At 33.1% G+C, this 21,688-nt stretch overlaps 2 protein-coding genes and 1 non-coding gene across 7 annotated transcripts; 1 reads left to right on the top strand and 2 right to left on the bottom strand.

Moving 5' to 3' along the window:
• Nucleotides 1–1,840: 1,840 nt before the first annotated feature.
• On the bottom strand, nt 1,841–6,511 carry LOC122594039. Of its 4 annotated transcripts, none has more exons than XM_043766521.1 (5): nt 6,323–6,511; nt 2,796–2,896; nt 2,650–2,682; nt 2,455–2,538; nt 1,841–2,347 (listed from the first exon to the last, which is right to left on the bottom strand). In XM_043766521.1, the coding sequence occupies exons 2-5, from the start codon at nt 2,796–2,798 to the stop codon at nt 2,045–2,047; spliced, it is 423 nt and encodes a 140-aa protein (XP_043622456.1). In that variant the 5' UTR covers nt 2,799–2,896; nt 6,323–6,511; the 3' UTR covers nt 1,841–2,044. The 4 variants fall into 4 exon arrangements, with proteins under 4 accessions (XP_043622456.1, XP_043622455.1, XP_043622454.1 ...); XM_043766520.1 differs by having other exon boundaries at nt 2,773–2,896; XM_043766519.1 differs by having other exon boundaries at nt 2,455–2,682.
• A 4,514-nt stretch (nt 6,512–11,025) lies between these two features.
• On the bottom strand, nt 11,026–11,110 carry TRNAY-GUA. The gene is given in 2 exon segments: nt 11,026–11,061; nt 11,074–11,110. It is a non-coding gene; the product is annotated as a tRNA-Tyr (tRNA).
• Nucleotides 11,111–12,568: 1,458 nt separating this feature from the next.
• On the top strand, nt 12,569–20,451 carry LOC122593208 (chaperone protein dnaJ A7A, chloroplastic-like). 2 transcript variants are annotated; one of them, XM_043765586.1, is made up of 8 exons: nt 12,569–12,661; nt 12,880–13,025; nt 16,885–17,029; nt 17,167–17,224; nt 18,135–18,177; nt 19,062–19,110; nt 19,186–19,269; nt 19,365–20,451. In XM_043765586.1, the coding sequence occupies exons 2-8, from the start codon at nt 12,916–12,918 to the stop codon at nt 20,205–20,207; spliced, it is 1,332 nt and encodes a 443-aa protein (XP_043621521.1). In that variant the 5' UTR covers nt 12,569–12,661; nt 12,880–12,915; the 3' UTR covers nt 20,208–20,451. The 2 variants fall into 2 exon arrangements, with proteins under 2 accessions (XP_043621521.1, XP_043621522.1); XM_043765587.1 differs by having other exon boundaries at nt 16,888–17,029.
• Nucleotides 20,452–21,688: the final 1,237 nt, after the last annotated feature.

The raw sequence follows: 21,688 nt of genomic DNA on the forward strand, positions 1-21,688 counted from the left end.
ATGATGAGTATTATTACAAAGGCTGCTACATGTGGACTGACATTTGATGAACAAATAAAAGTGCGGAAATTACTCAAAGCAGTACCAGATAAGTTTATACCAATAGTAGCAACCATTGAAATGGTTGTTAATTTCAAGGAAGCGAAATTGGAGGAGGTTATTGGGAAACTTAAGACTTACGAAGAAAGGCTTAAGTTTAGAAAAGAAAGTGGAGAAGATAATAGTGAAAAGTTGTTGTTCACACGTCAAGGGAATGGCAGAATTATGAACGCAACTATGGAAACAATAGACGAGGAGGTGGTAATCAGACAAGAGGAAGAGGTCAGGGAAGATTCATGAGAGATAATAGAAATGAAGATAATTTCGATAGATGGAAGAAAAGCCTTGGAGATCAAAACTATCCAAGAAGACAACTTAAAGACGTACAATGTTATAATTGTCAAGATTTTGGACACTTTGCTGTAAATTGTCCAAAACCAAACCATGGAGAAGAAAAAGCAAACCTTGTGTTCGAAGATGACGAACCAACGCTATTGATGGTTACTACTAAGGATGAAAAAGAAACAACATCCTTAAAAGAAGAAAAGAAAGGAAATGGAATTCTCATTAAGGAAGATGAAATTCCAAAAGGAAAGTTAGATGACATGAAGTCAAAGATAGAAACTGACTTGAGAAGTAAACTAGAGTTTTGGAAGTTTGAAATGCTTCAAGACTTTGAGATGGAGAAACAAGAGTTTGAGAAGAAAATGAAAGATAGAGAGATAGCATTTGAGAAACAAATGCAAAAGGAGTTAGAAAACCTAAAGAAGATAAGAGATTGCACAAGCAAATAGATAAAAAGAGAAAAGTTTAAGATAAGGAACGATGGAGTTTTTTCGGATAAGAAACTCCCATAGGAAGAACCAAGAGTTAACAATGGCGAATGCAAGAAGCATCAAGAGACGCCATCAATATTTCAAAAAGAACGCAAAAAGACATCAAGTCAAGCAACAAGAAAGTTGAATACGAAGATCGTGATACAAGAAACACATTGTTGGAGATATAAGACGATGAGATGATACAAATAATGGAAGATACCGACAAAGTTAACAACGATGATCAAGATGAGATTGAAGACAAGAACAAGAGAAGCCAAATCGAGGGAGAAGTTCAAGACATAGTTCGTGTTAAAGATCAAGACAAAGGAAGTGGAAACAAGCCAAAGTTCAAGGATAAAGACAATGAGGCGCTTGAAAAAGTGAAGGCATGGATTAATAAATTAGGGGGGAGTATTGGATAATAATCTATTAATCCATGTGTGTCAATAGTTACGTATATAAGTTTAGGGGTCTTATGTGTCAAGAATAAAGTGTATAACCGAATGGAAGTTATTTTCAGTTATAAGCAGTTTAATTTCTCAAGGGATGTGTTACTTAGAATAGGTACGTTAGTTCTAAGTTTGGTGTCGGTTTGGACAGTCATACCTGTTGGTATGTACTGGTTCAAAATATATATATATATGTGTGTGTGTGTGTGTGTGTGTAAACCTACCGTTTTAATAAGAAGAAAAAGTTTAGTATTGTTATTTGGTTCGTGAGAGAGAGACGAGGAACCAACATTAACATAAGTAGGGACCAAGTGCAAACCACAAGGATGATTTTGTCCAAAAAGTTAATGGAAGGATGAAAACTGCAAATTTGACAAACCACATACATGATTTTTGTACTTAACCCTAGTTGATACTACATACATTGGCCAGCTCATATAATAGTTAGTCATATCAAAGTGTCTTATTTAGTACGAGTATTAGTTAAAGAACATGAAAAGGTAAACATAGCCACTATCAGTCTCCTGTTAGATAGAAACAAGAAAACACAAATTCTAGAAATTATTTTTTTGAAGCTAGTCATAGGAAAGCATATTTAACAGGAAAGCATGAAATGACGGTATCGTCGTAAGGTTAAATTATGAAATGGATCTCTATGAACTACCAGGGAAAGCTAAATACAGAATACTCGCCTAGTATACATTTTTCTTTCCCCATAACTGAAAACATTACCTCAAACTAATAACTATTTGGCAATAACCTATTGTTTACAAGACCTTGACAACTCTTTTCCAAGACCCCCGACACTTTTCGTTTGCATTTTGGACACATGAAGCCGATTGCTTCGGCCATCGTTTCAGCGTCCACAGCCTCACAAAGGAACTCTTTGTAGCACCATGTACATCTTGTCTTGAACTTGCCATTGACAATGAGAACCGGTTCTTGTGGTTCCGCCATGTTTTGTGAACTAGAAGATGCTTGCCCATTCTGCTGATGGCGTGTTTCTTCTAGCTGTGGCTCATCATGCTCCATAACAACATGCTAATTATGGTCCATTCATGAAAACAAATTAATGTGTGTATTAGTAGATGGTTACTAATAACCATTCCCAACAGTAGCAGAAAAATTGTCCTAGATATAACAAATACCTTTTCTAAAATACAGAGCATTGTGCCTTCACTGGTGGGAAGATTAAATCTTCGAGTGGTTTCCTTGTGAAAAATCGCCAGGTGCTTCTCGAGGTCACCCATGAGTTCAAATGTTAGTCCACATGGTAAGCAGTCAATAAAGCTGGAAACTTCAACATCATACAAATCATCTGTTGCGGCCAAGTTATTATTTACCTCATGAAGAGATGAGCTGGAAACTTCACTAATCTGTCATACATTCAAACATAAAACAATTAAATTCACAGTTTGCTTGATATAATAGTGTTATACTGCCATCTTTTGCACAATTGCACCTACAGGTTCAAGTAACATACGACTACCATTATTCATCTGTTCCATTTCACCTTCAACATCTATCATAGCTTGATCTCTTAGATAGAACGCAACATCCTTGCATGATCTAAAATATATCCCAGACGGGCTGAAGATAATCAAAGAAACATCATTAGGTAGATGATAGAAAAAATAAAATATAACATTAGATGGCTACGGCCAACTGACACGTAAACTAAAAAACTAGAATTAAATAGTGTAGGCTACTCGCCCAGCTGGTTACTTCATTAATGTAACTCAAGCATACAGTATGCTAGGACTTTGTATAACTTAAAATCTTGATATATGGTGAATCGATCCTAATTAAATTATTAAAATTTAACGACAGGTGCTTATTTCAAAATGCGAGTGCATGTTCCAGCGTTGTCTTACTAATAGATAAATGTCTAAGTTTCAGAGATAGGAGGCCAGTACAGGTTCCCATACACCAAGCTATAGATCAGAGTGTGATAAGTTCTATACTCTTAACATTTTTCCGGAATCTTATTCAGAAATGTAACTAAGTTAAAGCAGATTTAACTTTAGATCATGAAAAAATAAAATATTGAATAGTTGCATACAATTAAAACGAAGCAGAGCCTTATCAACATTTCTTCATCTGCTTTAATACATTATATTGATAACAATAATCCAACTGCTAACATTCCTTAAAAGAAAATGATTATGATATTGCATGATAGGGTTTACAAATAAGGCAACTGAAATAGATTGGTGCATCTTATTGCCTCTGTTTGACCAACAGTGAAGAGATGACAGTGGACAAATTTGAGAAACTTAAGAAACAAGATGTATAAGGCACCAAATCTTTAAGGCGAGCTATTTATAACACATGGCAGTAACTAAAAGGACAGCTATCTATAACAGAATCTATAGCATGAATATATTAAAGCTTTTACAAGCATCGTGTCCGTAGTTTAGCTACTTACTATCAAATAATAATTAAAATCACAGCATGTAAACACCTATGATGTAGTGTACACGCATTTATATCCTACAAGATTTAAAACAAATATTTATCAGAGACGAATAAGGTAAACTTCCACGTACTCCCACAACATGAAGTTATAAACATTGTTGTCATTCTAAGAGTATAGGTGTAACTCAAGAACAGAACACTTGCCCTAAAACTCTGTTAACTAGACACACCCAAGTGACCCAACCATGAATTAACTAGTAAATAAGAACACAGAGAACGTCATCAATGTTTGACAGGACATTGAGAATGCAGCACTTTCCCATTATTTCTTTTTAAATTCTCTAAGCCAAGTATCAAGAATGTACATGTAAACAAAATATATCCAATGTTCATTTCTAACAAAACCAATCAACTTATAGCTATATGCTAAGTACCAAATTCGCATTCCAGTCCACATAAAATATTATACTCATCTCAATTATATAAAACTCAGAAGTAAGCTCATCTCAATTATATACAGAAAAAACATTTGTTACTTAATACATTGATTTTCAAAAATTTAACACAAATAAAGCACAATTCAAAAAAAAAAAAAAAAAAAAAAAAAAAAAAAAAAAAAAAAAACCATCTGAATTATATAAACCCCAAAAGTAAGCTAGTAGACTGACTGCTTACTTACTACATATAAGAAGTAAACGATGTGGCATGCTTGGACTAACTAGGGTCAATTGATCCTATAAAGAGATTATGAACAGGTACTTAGTCAAATGCCATGCATGTTCCACTGCGTCTATTAAACACAAATGCCATATTTCAAGATCAAGAGGTTAGCAAAGGGTCCCACCCATCACACGTGGTTGTTCAAGAGGTTAAATTTCTTTAAATATATAATTGGTTTCGATGTGCCGTAAGTTCTAAGCTCGAACGTTTACAGAATATTATAACTACATGCAATAACCAGAGATGCAACAAGCATCTGCGCTGCTTGTTGTTCAGCCCCGAACATGGACCCAATAACCTAATATCTACGACTTATTATAAAGATTATGTAGTATTTATAAATAATGGTTAACAAGGGAAATTGTAATAGATTGTTTCATCTTCTATTCGTATTTGACCAACGATGGGGATATAACAATAAGGTGTGGACATCTTGAGAAACTTAAAATATAAAGAAGATGTACAACACAAAAGCATGCTCAATGGATGGTGGTTGTACTAACAGTACTTCATAACGCTCCGCAAGAATAACATAAATGATTAATAAAATCCCTAGCACCGATTAGAAGTTTTTAATATAACAATTATATTTATATTAATTAAATTTGCACAAGAAGTGAGGAATTCTCAAAAAAAATCATAAGATTGAGACGTCACCAGTAACCAAACACTCCTGAAATTTCTTTAAATGAAGACTTTATGGCAACTGGTCACCCATAGAGAGGATCTTCAATCTACTTTTTATGCAAACTTTTTGACATGAGAGCAGATAAAAGACAAGCTATTTATGAGAAAATCTATTGCAATAATCTATTAAAAGCCTTACTAGCATTGTGTCGGCAGTTTAGCTACTTTTATAATCATTAAACTGACATAAACCACAACACATGAACACATGTAGCACGGAGCTGATACGCATTTGTGCCCTTCGAGATCAAAAACATACATTTGTCAGAAGAGGGATACTCTAACAAAGTAAGAAACAAATCTATAGACTAGTAAAATACTATCAATGTTTTACTAACGTGACATCCTTGTTATTGACATAACTAGACTGTAGGTGTCGATCCTAAATGAAAGTAACTTATGCATTATTTCCTCTTTAGCGTGTAGGTGTAATTCAAGAACAGAACACTTGCCCTAAAATTATTTTAACACAACAAACCAATCATATTTCAACAAAATGTGCATCAAAAGACATAAGACGTCACGAATGTCTTACGACAATAAAGAAATGACACTTGCCCTAAAATTCTTTTAACACAACAAACCAACCACATTTCAACAAAATATACATCAAAAAGACACAAGACTTCACCAGCGTTTTACGACACATAAAGACATAACCCTTGCCCTAAACTTCTTTCTGACATCATGAACGATTAAACAAACCAAGTACCAATAACGTGTACATCAAACCAATAAGAAAACCTCGTCAATGCTTTACGACACATTGAGAAACCAACACTTGTCCTGGATTACTTTTGAATATCATGTATGATTAAACGAACCAAGTGTCAACAACGGGTACCTAAACACGATAGAAAACCTCTTCACTCTTTTATGAGACATCGAAAACACATAACCTGAACACTAAATCGAACCAAGTAGCAACAATGTGCATATTAACAAGATATATTCAATGTTCCTTAAAATAAAACTAATCAAACTTCCATAAGTTACATAAAACTCGCATTTCGGTTACATACAAATAAGCAAATATCTCGGATTCACATTAAATACAACAATTTCGGCACAAACAAAACAAGACCCAGAAATTCCCAGCTCAATTAAACAAACCCCAGATAAAAAATTTCAAAAGAATGACCAAAATTTAACAACTTTTTTATTAATTGAAAAAGAAGCAAGATTAAAAACCTGACATAACGGTGGGGCTATGGAGATATATTTCCGGCACGGCGGCGTACGGTGAGATCAGTCTTCCAATTGATCGGAAAAAAGTTGACTATATCGGCGGCGTTAACCACCTTTCTCCGTCCAGTGAGACCACACCACCCTCCTTGTAAAGTCTCCATAAACCCTAACAAGTTTCCCCTGGACATACCCTGCGTCATTCTGTCTAATTATCTTTCACACGCGCCGTCACTTACACGCGCTATTAAGTTTAAGTCAATTCTCTCTCCTTTGACTATTACACTTTCTTTTCTTCATTGAACTGTTTGGGTTTTAAGAAAAAAAAATTTGATACTATTGTTAATTTGTCATCTTGTTTTGGTGTGAAGACATGAATGTTAATCATCACATACCATAAATAATCTTTATGATCCATGGTTTAATGTGAGAAACTACCAATTTATGGTAATTAAAGTAATTGATATATCATCCAGTGTAACACCCATTATTTATTTTAGAAAAATGATAATAACAGTCCTAAGGGTTGTTACTAACAATATATTATATGTTTAAAAACTTGTACATTATATATTAAAAACCGTTTCATGATTTTTCTAACAGCAAGGTACAAATTTTAATGCACCCAATTAATTTTTACTGACAACCCTAAGGGCTGTTACTAACAAAACTCTTTATTTTAAGGTAATAGAAAATTTACCCCTCTTATAGTTTTATCATTAAAAATAATTTCATAGTATTTTGTTTTGAGAAAACGGGTTAAATTAGTTGCAACTTTAATGGTTAGCGGGTATAATACCCTTTTATTTGAAATAGGACGTGGCAATAGGAAGAAAAGTCAGCCACCACCCTTCTTGATGATTTCTAACTTCTCTTTTATCCTAATCTTCTTCTAATTTCTTCAAAAATCATTCTCAAGCAAGAATTAAAAAGATTTATCTTGCAATCAACCTTAATTTCACCAAAAGGTTATATTAAAGAATTAACAATAACAATAATAATTGTTAGAAGCAAAAATCTAAAGTGAGGGCTTGTACTATGGTGGTGGTGGTCGAACTTTCCAAGAAAAAGAAAAGAGGAGGAATTGAGGATTTTACATTGTGTAATTTTGAAAGGTAAGTAATCTTCCATAGTTTTTGAATTTTAATTTAGGGTTTTTATTATCTAATTAGGGATCTTAGTATTGGAAATTTGGGGGTTTTATGGATTGAGAATTTTAAGTAAAAACCCTAATGGTTTTGATTGATAAAGTTGATAATATGATTGAGAAAATATGTTATTCTTGAACAACTCCCATAGTAGGATAATTTTGTTTATGGTGTTTGACTAATAAAGATAATATAGAACTTTAATATAAGTAACTAAGAATCTTGAAAGGTTCTAAATAGCCAAACACCATGATGTTATAGTTATATTGAAATTGGTTAGATGATTGGGAGAAGAATGTAGTCATTGAACTTATGAGATTATGTGTTGAATTATGTATAGGTGGTGAAGGACAATTTGTGAAATATCATCTAACAATACTCAAGGTGAGTGCATATGTATGTGTTTGAAATTTGTGATATGAAGGGCATGGTGAATGAATTCTTACGTCCTAATTGTATGTTATATTAAGCAAGACTAGTTGATGATGTACCTACTAGCAAACATACTATTTGGAATTTTGAGAGTAAGACTAGTAGATGATGTACCTACTAGCAAATAATTGTAATTACGTAAGACTAGTAGATGATGTACCTACTAGCAAATATTTGAAGTAAATAAGACTAGTAGATGATGAGATACCTACTAGCAAACATTTGATATTGTGCAAGACTAGTAGATGGAATGATACATACTAGCATGATTATTTGGTTATGTAAAGTATTTAGATATTGTATTGTAATTGTAAATTGATAGCTATATGCATAATTTAGCTTATTGAGGTATTTAATTTTGTATAGTTTGATATTGATTATGTTATATACATTCACTAAGCGTAATGCTTATAATTTTAGTGTTTTGTTGTTTGTATAGGTTCAGGTAGTAGTAGTAGTAAAAACAAAGACCCGCTTGTGTAAAGTTAGAAGAGATCATTTTGAAGACTTGGAAGGTTGGCATTTAGGTAACTTGAGTGTAGACCATCCCTTGTACATGATGGCTCTTGATATAAACTTCTTTTGGTAACTTTCGTATGAAAATTTTCTGAAAAGTTTGGATTTTGATCAAGTTGTGAAATGGATTACTTGGATAAATGCATCATGAATGGATTAATGTGAATATGTAATGTTTGTGATTAGTAAATTATGTTAACAACAAGTTTTGGTGTGTTTTAAAGTTCAAATTTCAGTTGTTGAAGAGTAGTGAACTTGACATGGTGAGTTATGTGTAGGAAATTGTAGTTTTGCTGCAGTTTTTCCTGGGCCGAAATGTACCACTGCGCCGTAGTGGGCGTTTGGATCAATTTGGTTCGAGATATTCCACTGCGCCGCAGTGGGTTGGTTTTGCCTCACTGCGCCACAGTGGAGTACTGTAAAAAAAAAAAATTTTTTTACGGATTATGATTAAATAAGTTTGGGTCTTACATCCAGCCTTTGTATAATACGAGCAATAGGCTTATTAAAGAAAAACAAAAATTAAATTGAGAATAAGTGGATAACTATCTTAGTACTATGAGAGTATAGCGCATAAAATTCATCTCAGTTAATTTATTATCTTCATACATAAATCACAAGATATAATTTTTTATTTATTTTTAGTAAATTTTGAATCTCAAACCTATATCTTTAATGATGTTTATGTGTTATCTATATACTATATTAATAAACAAACTACTCTTTCTCTTTCCAACTCTCTACCTTTAAAATACCCAAAATACCCTTAATTTTCAACACATTTCTAACTATCACACTTAATCTACCCAATATATCCCTAAAATATTTTACAACCATATTTATCCAAACTATCTATCTCCTTTATTAATCAATTTATAAATATTTTCACCTAATATCTTTATAATATTCTTAATAAAGTTATTTACAAAAGCTACATCAGATAACCATAAAATAGCTATACTACCATTTGCGTCAACTAAAATTTAGATAATAACCACATCGTTACCACCACCACCACTAGCACCACCCGTTGCTGCCACTGCCGCCGCATTGCGCGGGTACCCATCTCGTTTAAATTATATGGAGTAAACTTCAAGTTATAACATAATTATATAGAAACTTTAGCATAATACTTTAAAGTTCAAACTTCATTCACTAGAAACATACACTTAAACCAATTTATGATTTTTTTTTTATATAATTTTTTTTTTACCAAAGTTGACCCGGGTTTTGACTTAATCCGGTCGATTTTTGACTGATCCAGGCGAGTTTTACAAGCGACCATGTCGTTGACCCAGTTTTCACCCGATTCTATCCAACTCGACCCATTTAACCCACGATTTCAATTCTGATTCCGAGTTTCAGACTGAGTCGAACAAGTATTACAACACTGTTTAAATATGCCAATAAACATTTTGATTATGAATTTGCTATTACATGTCATAAGGTTGATACCGTATAGTTTTAGTTGGTAGGATTTGTGTATATGATATAGTACTAGATTTTAGACCCGTGTCAAATACACGAATTTTATAACATTATTAATATAAGAATTCATATTTAAAAAAAATATTTTTACTTTAAATATAAAAAGAATTGAGATATTAAAATATAATATTGAATGTTAAATAGAAGATTTTGTATCCTAGATATAGTTTGATATCAATTACTAATAATAAGAATGATTATCCTAATTATAGTTTGATCACAATTAATAATAACAACAATGATATAATATAATTATGCAATTAATATTAATTATTTTTGAATTGGATTAAAAGTATAATTAGTGATGGAAAAGTAAAAAGTGTAAATTATATTGATTATTTTTGAATTGGGTTAAAAGTGTAAATTAGTGATGGGAAATCAAAAAGTGTAAATTAATTTAGACATGTGTTAATTTAATTAATTTTGAGAAATTAAGGACTGTGATTGATCAATTGAAATTAGATCAGTTGTCCTTTAGTATATACAAAGATTAGTTGGTATACTATTAAAAGATGTTTCTCAGAGAAAAAAGAAAAGAAAACTAGATTTCTTCATGAAGCAATATAGACACGAATTTTAGAGGTAAAAATTATTTGCGTGAAACTTAAAAGTTGTACTCGTATGTTTTTAGATACAGTATTAATTGCTAACATGTAATAAGATAATGTTGATTAAGAATTTGCTATTACATGTCAATGTCATAGGATTGATTACATAGTTTTAGTTGCTTAGATTTGTGTATATGATATAGTTTATTTGGTATACTACTAACAGATGCTTTTCAAAAAAATACTACGAAAAAACAGATTTTTCTTCATGAAGCAATTTAAACATGAACTTTTAGATGTGAAAACTTATTTACGTGAAAGTTAAAAGTTGTACTCGTATATTTTTGCGTATGATTCGTGTTCTATCATAAAATCTTAAATTAAAAATACATTTCTTTTCTGAATGAAATTTAGGATGCATTCGATATTTGATAACATCATTAGAAAGTTAGGAAAAAATAATCATTGGATTGGAAGTAACTTGATAACACAAAAATGAGTGTTAAAAGCCTTATTTGTTAAATTCCAGAGTAAATTTAGCAAAACAAACATAAATGAAATTAAAAATTACAAAAAATCCGACCTGCCGGATTCGAACCAGCGACCTAAGGATATCTGCAAACTACTACAGTCCTCCGCTCTACCAACTGAGCTAAGGTCGGTTTTGTTTATTTTCGTTCTTTAATTTATAATATTCAAGTATTGTATATGCTTTTGTTTTTATTAAATTTCTAATTATTTTCCTTTAGAAAGAACAATGAATGATTATAATTTTGTGACTTTTCTAGTTCGACCATATATTAATATCATTATTTTGGTAATCTTTATATAAATTTGCTTATACCTAACTGAGTATGATGTGTTCGTTATAAAATAATACAACTTTAATTGAATTTTATACTAGATTTAGTTATAGACAACCAAGGTAATAAAAAACTTAATTTCGAAACAAATCATAACACCAAAATCCTATCAAAAATCTAAATCACAGTCACAATTCAAATCCCGTTAACAAACCTCAAGATGATCAGGGTGAGCAGAAGATCCAATATAAGAAAGTAGAATATAAAATAAATCATAAATCAAAATCGATGGTGTGCATGAGAGCTGCATGACAGAATCTTAAGAAAGACTATAAGATTAAGCTTAATTTTAGAATGAATGTCTATGTTGTTTTACTTAACAAATTTCTTAACCATATGAATCATACGGTTTTGATATAGTTATATACAATCTCTTAGCCTCTTTCATTAAGGCCAATTCGTTCTTTCATGAACCCAAATCAATCCGTAGCCTTTTTGATAATTTAGTCTAGATGAACATAATTCATATATAGTTGTATGATGTTTAAAAGATTACAATAATGGGACAATGGAGTTCACCGTCGTCAACTTTTTTATGCCGTTTTACATCAAAAATGTCTTTTATTCCTAACACGTACATTAAACATAGCAAATACTACATACTTTAGTCGTTCTCAATCACCTTATTTGATAAACATACATCTATTGTATAGACAACTTCATACTTTCTTTTTATTGTTTTTCCGAACGACCTAAATACATAAATTCTGGGTTTTAGTCCGAATTCTATCTGTTGGGGTACAAATAATGGTTACACTAAAGAAGCTCCAATGGCGAAAAAACCATAAGCATTTACACGCTAATATTAGTTAGCTCAAGCTCTACATTTCTAATCTGAGAAAAAACCGTTACCCGAAGGATCAATATGATAGAACGATTATGCTCAAAATTGACCAGATGATCATTGGTTAGTGTTTACTTTCGTTGCACGGTACCACTAACTATTGATGGGAATGGAGATTAATAACAAGAAAATATCTTATCATTATACTAAACTATACTAAATGAGTGAATGGTCGCGGTGGTCTGGTGGATGACTCCATCATATACTTCAATTTTCAATTTTTAGGGCATATTTTCTTACAAATTATCAAAATCCAAAACAACCAAAAAGCACATCGATACATGTGGGTAGACTAGTAAATAAACACAAAATCTCAATCTCCAATAGGGCATTTTTTAATACTATTTTGTTTGTTTGTTGCATATAGTACAGTATATACGTTTACTACTACACTTCTTAAAAACCTCCATTTCTCCTTTGTCTTTCATTTCTCTGCCTCTCTTTATCTTTCCGGAAACTTCTCCCTCCCTCCATCCGCCTGCTCTCTTTAACTTCTTCACTCTCAGGTTTCTTTCTTTATCCCATTTTGTATAAATATCCTTAATTGTTATTCCCTGTAATATTTTTATCATTAATTGTAATATTATCATCATTATTTCTATATTATATATAAAGATTTCAACTTTATCCATACCTTTACCTAAATATATATTCATTCATACAAAAATTACATGCCCAATTTCAGAATTAGTTATTTCTGTTATATTTTGGTGTTTTTTTGCAGAGAGTATTTATATATAATATAGAATTTATATATAAAATGGCAATCTTACCTTGTGGGAGTACATGGGTGGCTTTGTGGGGAGTTCAGCAGCCTCAGTCGATGTTGCGTGTTTCTTCTACTAGCCAGTCTTTCGCACAACTGTCCCGGTGAGTCTTTTCAAGACTTGATGAATTTTCGACTTTCCGTAGATATATGCTTTGTTTCGAGCTCTATAGGCATTCATGGATTGAATTTGCGGTTGCTTACGCGCTTTTTTGTAAGAGTTAATTTAGGGAAAGGGTGATAATTTGTTAAAATCGACATTTTTTATGATTCCACGGTGTTTTCCTTGCATACTTGTTGTAACACTTGATGGGTGTGTGATGGTTATCTGTAAAGGCGTGAAATTTATAATTAGTAGATGGTAAATGGTTTGCAGGTGTATATTTTTATTTTTGGTTCTTGGACAGGAGAAAAAATCCGTTTAAATTTACAAGCTTTTGTTACCTATGATGTTTAGTTATCATTTTGTGTGCATATTCATGGAAATTTCTGCTCAACTGATGCTATAAGCCTACAAGATCTGATTGCCGGTAGAAACTTTTAGAAACCTTATTGAAGTCTTTGGTAGGGGTGACAATATTGTTGGGGGCTGGTTTATCGGTATCTCATGATATAGCTACTTGAATGAATGGACGGGGCTAGTTAAACTATGTTGAGGTTTCATTTGGTTCATATGGGCGTGGGTAGGAATCCTACATTAAGAGATTTAGGCGTTGTAGGTTTTGGTTAGTGTTGTTATGCGTTAATGTGTAATGCTTATTAGGTTATGTAGTTTTCTGGTTTGATAATACAATCTAGAATAATATTCTGAAACAAGTTGAGCACTTTTAAATAGATTTAATGTTAATTGAAAATAATCTATTGTGTCTTTATCTTATTTTTGGATTTGTAATCGTGATAGGAAGTCCAATATCTTTTGGCCCTTATGGGTAATGAGTCCTTTTTAATGTAATTGTAATTGTCTGTTTCATGCTGCGACATCTTGCCAGAGCATTATATTAATAAAAAATATAGCTGTTCAAAAAAAAAAAAAATTGAATATAATCTCAAAGTCTTACTTTTGTGTCACGTCGGGGATGTATGCTACGTTAATATTGAGTGTTAGTGGCTAAGTGTTATTAGGAACATGATTTGATAAAGTTATCTATGCATTTGGATTTCAGTTGATGAAATAGGTCTATTTGTGGGCTATAATACTTTTGTTTATGCAAGTCTTTTGGAGCCTGCCGTATCTGTATGACTGCAATTTACTTGTATAAATAAGAGTGTGTTAGAGGGACAAAGGAAGTGTGGCACATCTGTCACACATGCTTTGGTTTGGGTCTGTTGCATATATGAAGCTCGTTGTTTCATGTGTTTTTGCCATGTCTTTTTTTCAGCAATAATAGTATATATTGTTTCGTCATTCATTGTTCATGTATATTGCCCAACACATTCCTAATGAAAGTTATGTGTTTGTAAGGTTGGAAATAGCTGATATGCTTACAATATTATCCGACTATTAGTTTCTTATATTATTTTATCTCACATAGTATATTTGATGGAAAAAGATTCTAAAATTGAATAAACTGATTGAACTAGCAGAAGTTCCAGATGTCTACGTTAGGATACCTATATAGTGTCTATTTTTAGAAAGTATGTGCATACTACATGCTCTTTCATTGTGCTAGGATACCAGTATATATAACACTAAAGGGGTACCTGCACAATGCGGCGGTGACTGGTGGTGGTGAGGATGGCGGTGGCGGCATATATGGGTTTATGTTTGGGAGGAGATCATAGTTGTCAAAAGCGAAGGCGACCTCAAAGCGCAAGGATCCCAAGTAGGGCGAAGGCGAGTGGCGCACAAAAAGCGCACGCCCGGAAAAGATAAAGCGTACTAACTAAATAAATATAAAAGATTTATATATAGTGAAAAATAATAGTAAAAAAAAATTAAATGTCATTTATAAAACCAAATATCACTAGAAAAATGTAAACTTTTCAACCAAAAACTTCAAATTATTAGACTATTATAAACATATATAAGAAAAACATAAATTATTACATAAAAATAATATATATGGTTACTCATTTTGGCCGGAAAACATTAGATCTAGCCAAGATTTGGCCGGATCTTGAATTATTTGGTCAAATCTTGACCCATTTGACCATTTTGACCGCCGTTGACCACCACAGTTGACCGCCTTTTTCATGGTCGATTTGGGCCTAGGGTATCAGGTGCTGGAGGTGCGTTTCGCCTGCCTTTTGCGCCTAGGCGCACGAGGCGCTCGCTTTTGACAACACTGGAGGAGATGTATTGGGTTTTAAGTTTGGATGAAAGGTTTTGGTTTAAAGGGTAGTATTGGGTTTTAAGTTGGTGTTGCATAGAATTGTTAATAAGTTAGAAGGGTATTTTGGGGTTATCAGTTTCTTAAGGTTGAAAAAAAAGTGTGGGGGTTGGGGGGTGGGTGGGATAAATGCATTATTATGGAGTATAGAATATAGATATAGGGAAAGGCATAAGATGCTAACACTCACATGTACGGACATTTGTGAGCTGATGCAGTTAGTATTATTCGGAATTCTGTCGCGTATATTAAGTGGAAAATATATTGAAATGAATCGAGTAACTGTGAGATGGATCAATGTTATTAACAAAGAGAAAACTAATATGAGCGGCATTAATATGGTTTGCAAGAGGTGTCAGAGAGGTGAAGCTATGTATGTGTTCAAATGCCATTTGATATAGGACTATTTTAATAGCAGAAATATCAGTTCAAACATAGACACGTAGTCCAAAATATCTTTGGTCTCTTTTTCTTCAACACCTGGAAACAATCGACCAACCCTAAAAGGGTTTCACTGGGATTTTTTTAAATATCAAAAGTTTGACCCAATGCTACTCGGTTGACCCAGGTTACCTGATTTCTTCGAGTTCGACGTGCCTTTGACCTTTTGACTGAATTTTTAGTCCGCGTAATAGGAGAAGCACCTCGGCTGGGCACCAAGTTGCGATTCCTCGGCTGAGTTGTGCGAGTGTTACTACACTGCTCATATATGGCTACCACTTTCTGTACATGGCACCACATATTCGAGCCTCTTCAAGGTTGTAAATATCGGTTATCGGTTTATTATCGGCCGACCCCCGATAAGCGATAAATAGGATATATCGGATACCCTAAAATGTAAAGGAATTTATCTAAAATTTATATATATACAATTTGTAATGCAATACATCAATAATCAATAATAGAATATAAAACTGTAGAAAAGAAAATAATTACAATTAAAGTTTCGAAATTTAAGTATCTATAGACTATATTCAAAAGGAAAAAATGGTAGTAAAGAAAGTAATTACAATTTACAACTAGAAATTAAAAGATTAACTCAAAAGTTAAAGAGTTAATTAAAAGTTAAATAGAAAAAATTAAATTAAAGAAAGTAATAAACCCTAATATTTGATAAAAACCCAGTTTTTTTTATAAAAAAAAGTGGTCAAAAATTTTATTTTGACCGATATTGACCGATAAGTGCCGAGTTTGACCGAAATTTGACCAAAACGATAAATTGCCCGATAAGTCATTTTTCTTATCGGTGAAGGGCCAATAACCGATATATCGGCCGATAAATCCGATATTTACAACCATGAGCCTCTTAAGTTCCGAGTACAAATAGAGAGATTGTTGATTTTTGTAGACTTGGATTATAGAGAATTGCTTTCAAGTTCACTGATATGAAGAGTGTCAGTTACTGAAATCGTTGGGAGTAATTCCACTATACTTGTGTTTGCTTTCGTATCTCTGTGAAGCTCTTTTGAAATGACAGTTTTTCATGTTTGTATCTCTGTGAAGCTCTTTTCTCAATGACAGTTTTTCATGTTCTCTCAACCTATATATTTCTTGTTACTTTGTTAGTGTATTACTGGTATGCCTTGTATATACAGTTCATCCTTCGGTGAAATAAAATTTTGTACTTCATCAGCAGTCCTCAAACAAAGACAATAGGATTTGCATCATCTTGTTCAAGCATCTTCTCGCAAAGTTCCTTGCATTCACTATATCATATGAGGCCAAGTGGTAATTCTCTTCACCGCAGAGGTAGTCGCCTCATTGTTCGAGCTGAATCTGTAAGTTAGTGCTTGAGTTATTTACTTAATAGTTTCAAACTTATGATACTTCACTTTCATTTGTATGTTCATTTTAGAATTTAGATTGTATAATAATATTCTAATAGTTTTTTTGCTGTGTCGTACCTTGTACACAGGATTTCTATTCGATACTTGGGGTTTCAAAGAATGCCAGCAAAGCGGACATTAAGAGTGGTTAGTGAAATTCATAAGTTCAAAATAATAAAGCTTCTTTAATTTATCGTGTGTTCTGAAATTTATGATGTGTTCTTGTATGCATTATCATATTTACATCCATGCAAAGCATTTAGATATGTAGTTGTATATCATATGCAAGGTTGACCACATAGAGTACTTTCAATTAAGACAAATAGTTACTTTCACTTTATTTCGCAAATAGAGTTCATATTATAATATCTATGTGACAAAATACGTATGTAGTTATGTACTTAAAAGAATACATAAGTATAATTTTAGGTTTTCCTTGACAAGTATTCTTAAAAAGTTGTATGTTTGTTTGCAGAGTCACAAAACTTTGTTTTCAGCTAAATTTGTTTTCTAATCTTATCTACTTACCTCTAGCAGTTATACCCGATCGACACTTTTCGGAGTATGACAATAAAGTTTTAACTTTAAATATATTTGATTGGCGCCTATTTATTTTGTATTAAATAATTTTTCAGTTTTAGGGCAGGTGTATACACAATTAAAGCAAATTAGCAATCATAACTGCTGAATCTTGCAGTGCCTAATTACTTCTTGTTTCTTTCATTCTAAAAAATGGAAATATTTCAGATGTATTATATTGGATTATGTCAAGATCTTAGACACTTTCTTCTCATACAAGAGATTACATTCCAATTTGTCTTTGTCATCATGTTCACAATATGTTATTGTCTTTATTTTTGTACATTTTGTGTGTTGTGCTCACTCTTGCTTGCTGAATGCTTACATCCCCAAAGAATTACTTTTAATTGTACAAAGAAACCTAGATCTCACACTTTTGGCCTTATTTTCTTTGGTTTTGTGTCTTAGAGCTCCTTAGATACTTACAGCATCTTGTACAGTTGTACACTAAATTTAACTTCTGTTGTTCTATGTTCAGCTTATAGGAAACTTGCAAGGAGTTATCATCCCGATGTGAACAAGTAAGTTTATTTCTCCAACTTGTCCTTATTTTATATTGGTCGAGACTCGAGAGAAGATATTATTTATCTGTATGTGAATTGTTTTTGAAATTAAATAAAGTACTGTAGTAAGGGATCTAGGTTTGGACACTCAAAGAAAAATGGTCTTAGTGCCCTCGCCTCTGCGCACTATTGCATGTGCTCTTCCCACGTAACTGAGCATTGCGTGTTTGACTTACTTGCCCCATTTGATGTGTTTCCCTACTACAAATTTTTTGATTTAAAGTCTGTGATCTGGTAAATTTACCGGAAATAACCACTTCGTAAGTAAATGGCTAAAAAATGTGGTGCCAAATCTTATGCATAACGTCGTGTTGTTTGTGGCTTTATATTTTGAGGTTGTCATAGCCATGATATGAGAATTATAGTATCTATGTTATTGTTGACAAGGGGTTTGAAATAATATATGTTACTTGGGAAAAATCGGTAGAAAAGTCTCATTATCATAGTAAGTGTTGGAAGAATTTTGATGATGACATGTGTCTAATGCACCTTTTTTACACCTTGATGCATGATGAACCTATAGTTTTTGATGCATCAAGGTGTAAAAAAGGTTTATCAGACATGTGACACTTCCAAGATCCTTCCTATACTTTCTACCATATGCAGATATTCAACGTAAACCTCACCGTGTCTTACAAAAGCAAAGATGATTATATTAGCCAATAACCAGTTGAAAATGTGGGAAAGCATGTATCTAGATTATATTTGTTCTGCGATCCATTTCTTCCCAAAGGTCATATTTTCTTTACTTCAACAAATTTTACCTGTTGGTCACACACAAAGCAGTTCCATATTAATTAGCAAAAAAATTATTCTTATGTAGTTTTATCATGTCTTTACAGGGAGCCAGGAGCAGAACAAAAATTTAAGGACATTAGTAATGCTTACGAGGTAAAATATCTGCTCAACTTGTGAGGTTGCATGTCAATTTATATGTAGATCGCTTGATAGAAAAATTTGTTGCAGGTTTTATCAGACGATGAGAAACGATCCATATATGACCGCTATGGGGAGGCTGGGCTTAAAGGTGCTGGCATGGGTGGCACGGGGGTGAGTTTTATTTACTGAAACACCTGTTAAAACAAACTTACTCGTTAGTTTTCAGCTTTTAAAATTACCACTTGCAATGTCAAATTGGTCTGTAGGATTTTAGCAACCCGTTTGATATCTTCGAGTCATTATTTGATATGGGTGGCATGGGTGGTATGGGAGGTAGAGGCTCACGTAACATGGCTACAGAAGGTGAAGACCAGGGTTACAATCTGGTTTTAAATTTCAAAGAAGCCGTGTTTGGTGTTGAAAAAGAGATTGAAATAACCAAACTTGACAGCTGTGGAACTTGCAAGGGTTCGGGTGCCAAGCCTGGGACCAGTGCGTCAAAATGCACAGCATGTGGCGGTCAAGGTCAAGTAATCTCATCAGCTAGAACCCCATTAGGTGTTTTCCAGCAAGTATCGACATGCTCTTCTTGTGGTGGAAGCGGAGAAATTTCCACCCCCTGCAATACATGTAACGGGGATGGAAGGGTAAGAAAGTCAAAGCGAATTAGCCTTAAAGTCCCTGCTGGGGTAGACTCGGGTAGTCGTTTAAGGGTGCGATCAGAGGGTAATGCTGGAAGAAAAGGTGGCCCCCCTGGTGATCTTTTTGTAATGATCGATGTCCTTCCAGATCCTGTGTTAAAACGGGATGACACAAACATTCTTTATACTTGCAAGGTGTCATATCTTGATGCTATACTGGGGACCACAGTGAAGGTGCCAACTGTTGACGGGACAGTTGATTTGAAGATCCCGAGTGGGACCCAGCCAGGGACGACACTAGTAATGGCTAAGAAGGGGGTACCACTTTTGAACAAGAGTAATCGGAGGGGTGATCAGCTGGTAAGAGTACAAGTTGAGATACCAAAACGTGTAAGCGGTGAAGAGAAGAAGCTGATTGAAGAATTGTCCAATCTTAAGAAGGGTAAAGTACCTACTGGTAGTAGATAATATTTTTACTTTACAGGGGAAATTTTACGTTTTTCATCATGGGTTCAATGTCTCTTTCTCATTGGCTGGTGCCAGATTTACAATTATTTTGAGGGAAGGGGACTATGTATCTTGAATCCATATATATGTTACATAGTTAGTGGGAAAATAGACAGTTTTAGCAGAATTATTGGTGTTGAAAATTCCTATCTTGATTTTAAGTGAAACATTCAGGAAATGCAAGTTAATGCGGTCAATTTTGATATCGTTTTATGCTATTGACAAGCCTGTGCTTCATACATCAAATATCTGTAGGTTTTTGGCCTTACAGGTGACATGGGTATCCTCTTACTCCAAAGCAAAATATTATATTTATTAACTTCAATTGCATACTGTTATGCTATGTCCTTTTTGGTCACTTCAAGTTTGCCAAAATGGCATTGGCATTTGTTTGTTTCACATTTTGTTTTCTTGTTTGGCTTGTGAATGTAATACCCAAACACCACAAAAAGACCAAAATGGAAAGAAAAAAAAGAGCTGACCTCTTTGAGCCTAGTTTTCTACACCAAATTGCAATCTATACAAATGAATAGAGCGTGAATCATTCCTCTTCTTTTTGCACCAAGTCATCCATAATGTAATTCGAATTACATGCATCTCAAGTGATAAACATGTGATTCATCATTAATGACTCTTGATTCGAGTTGGATATGAAGGTCAATATCACCATTATTCAGATTTTAATGGGTAGGATTCGATCACTCAAGTTTCTTCACATCAATTTACTATGTTGTTTCGATAATACATTTCAATCTTGATTCGGAAATTATTAGAGAGTTCAAGGTTGATTAGGTTCCACACACATAGTCCTTACATAGATCTATGGATCTCTTGACTTAATCATATAGACATCCGATATCTCCACTGACCATGTTTGTTAATGTGGGCCAAACTTGACAGCGTTGTCATAGGTCAATCTCGTTAGATTAGGATGTGTACCAAATCAACCAGCAAAACAATATCCTCGAACAAAATTTTAGTATATTATAGAAAAACCATAAATTGTGTTGTTTAAAAACAATTTTGTCCCGAATTTTTCATGCTACTCAACAAAAGACATGCTATGCCAGGAAAGATTTGGGAGAGTCATATGTAGAATTTCCTTCGTGTCCAACATTGTTTCGCTTTCACAAACAAGAAAGTAGGTTGCTTTTGTTTAATATTTAATACAATCCTAATCTACAAACCCCCCCCCCCCCCCCCCCCCCCCCCTTTTTTTTTTACCATTTTATTATCGATTAAACTATTTTACATTTTTTATATAAAAAAAATTATCATGGATTGGAATTATTTATTTAATAATTAAAGATGTTGTATGTCCACTTCAAAAATCTTGCATGTATCACTCTAATACTTCTTTAATCATTTTCCAAATAGATTCAGATAGATATTTTTATTTTTAATTAAAAAATATATATCAAAAGAACTTAGCTTATTTTTTA

The sequence above is a fragment of the Erigeron canadensis genome, chromosome 3 (genome assembly GCF_010389155.1).
Source record: "Erigeron canadensis isolate Cc75 chromosome 3, C_canadensis_v1, whole genome shotgun sequence".
NCBI lineage: Eukaryota > Viridiplantae > Streptophyta > Magnoliopsida > Asterales > Asteraceae > Erigeron > Erigeron canadensis.

What these genes read in the sequence shown, in the direction of transcription:
- LOC122593208 (XM_043765586.1), top strand. Translation starts at nt 12,916, where the DNA reads ATGGCAATCTTACCTTGTGGGAGTACATGGGTGGCTTTGTGGGGAGTT. An exon ending in TATCATCCCGATGTGAACAA is followed by an intron (nt 18,178 to 19,061) that starts GTAAGTTTATTT and finishes ATGTCTTTACAG; the next exon opens with GGAGCCAGGAGCAGAACAAA. An exon ending in ACATTAGTAATGCTTACGAG is followed by an intron (nt 19,111 to 19,185) that starts GTAAAATATCTG and finishes AATTTGTTGCAG; the next exon opens with GTTTTATCAGACGATGAGAA.
- LOC122594039 (XM_043766518.1), bottom strand. Translation starts at nt 2,835, where the DNA reads ATGATAGATGTTGAAGGTGAAATGGAACAGATGAATAATGGTAGTCGT. An exon ending in GTCGTATGTTACTTGAACCT is followed by an intron (nt 2,683 to 2,772) that starts GTAGGTGCAATT and finishes AATGTATGACAG; the next exon opens with ATTAGTGAAGTTTCCAGCTC. An exon ending in TGCTCTGTATTTTAGAAAAG is followed by an intron (nt 2,348 to 2,454) that starts GTATTTGTTATA and finishes GACCATAATTAG; the next exon opens with CATGTTGTTATGGAGCATGA.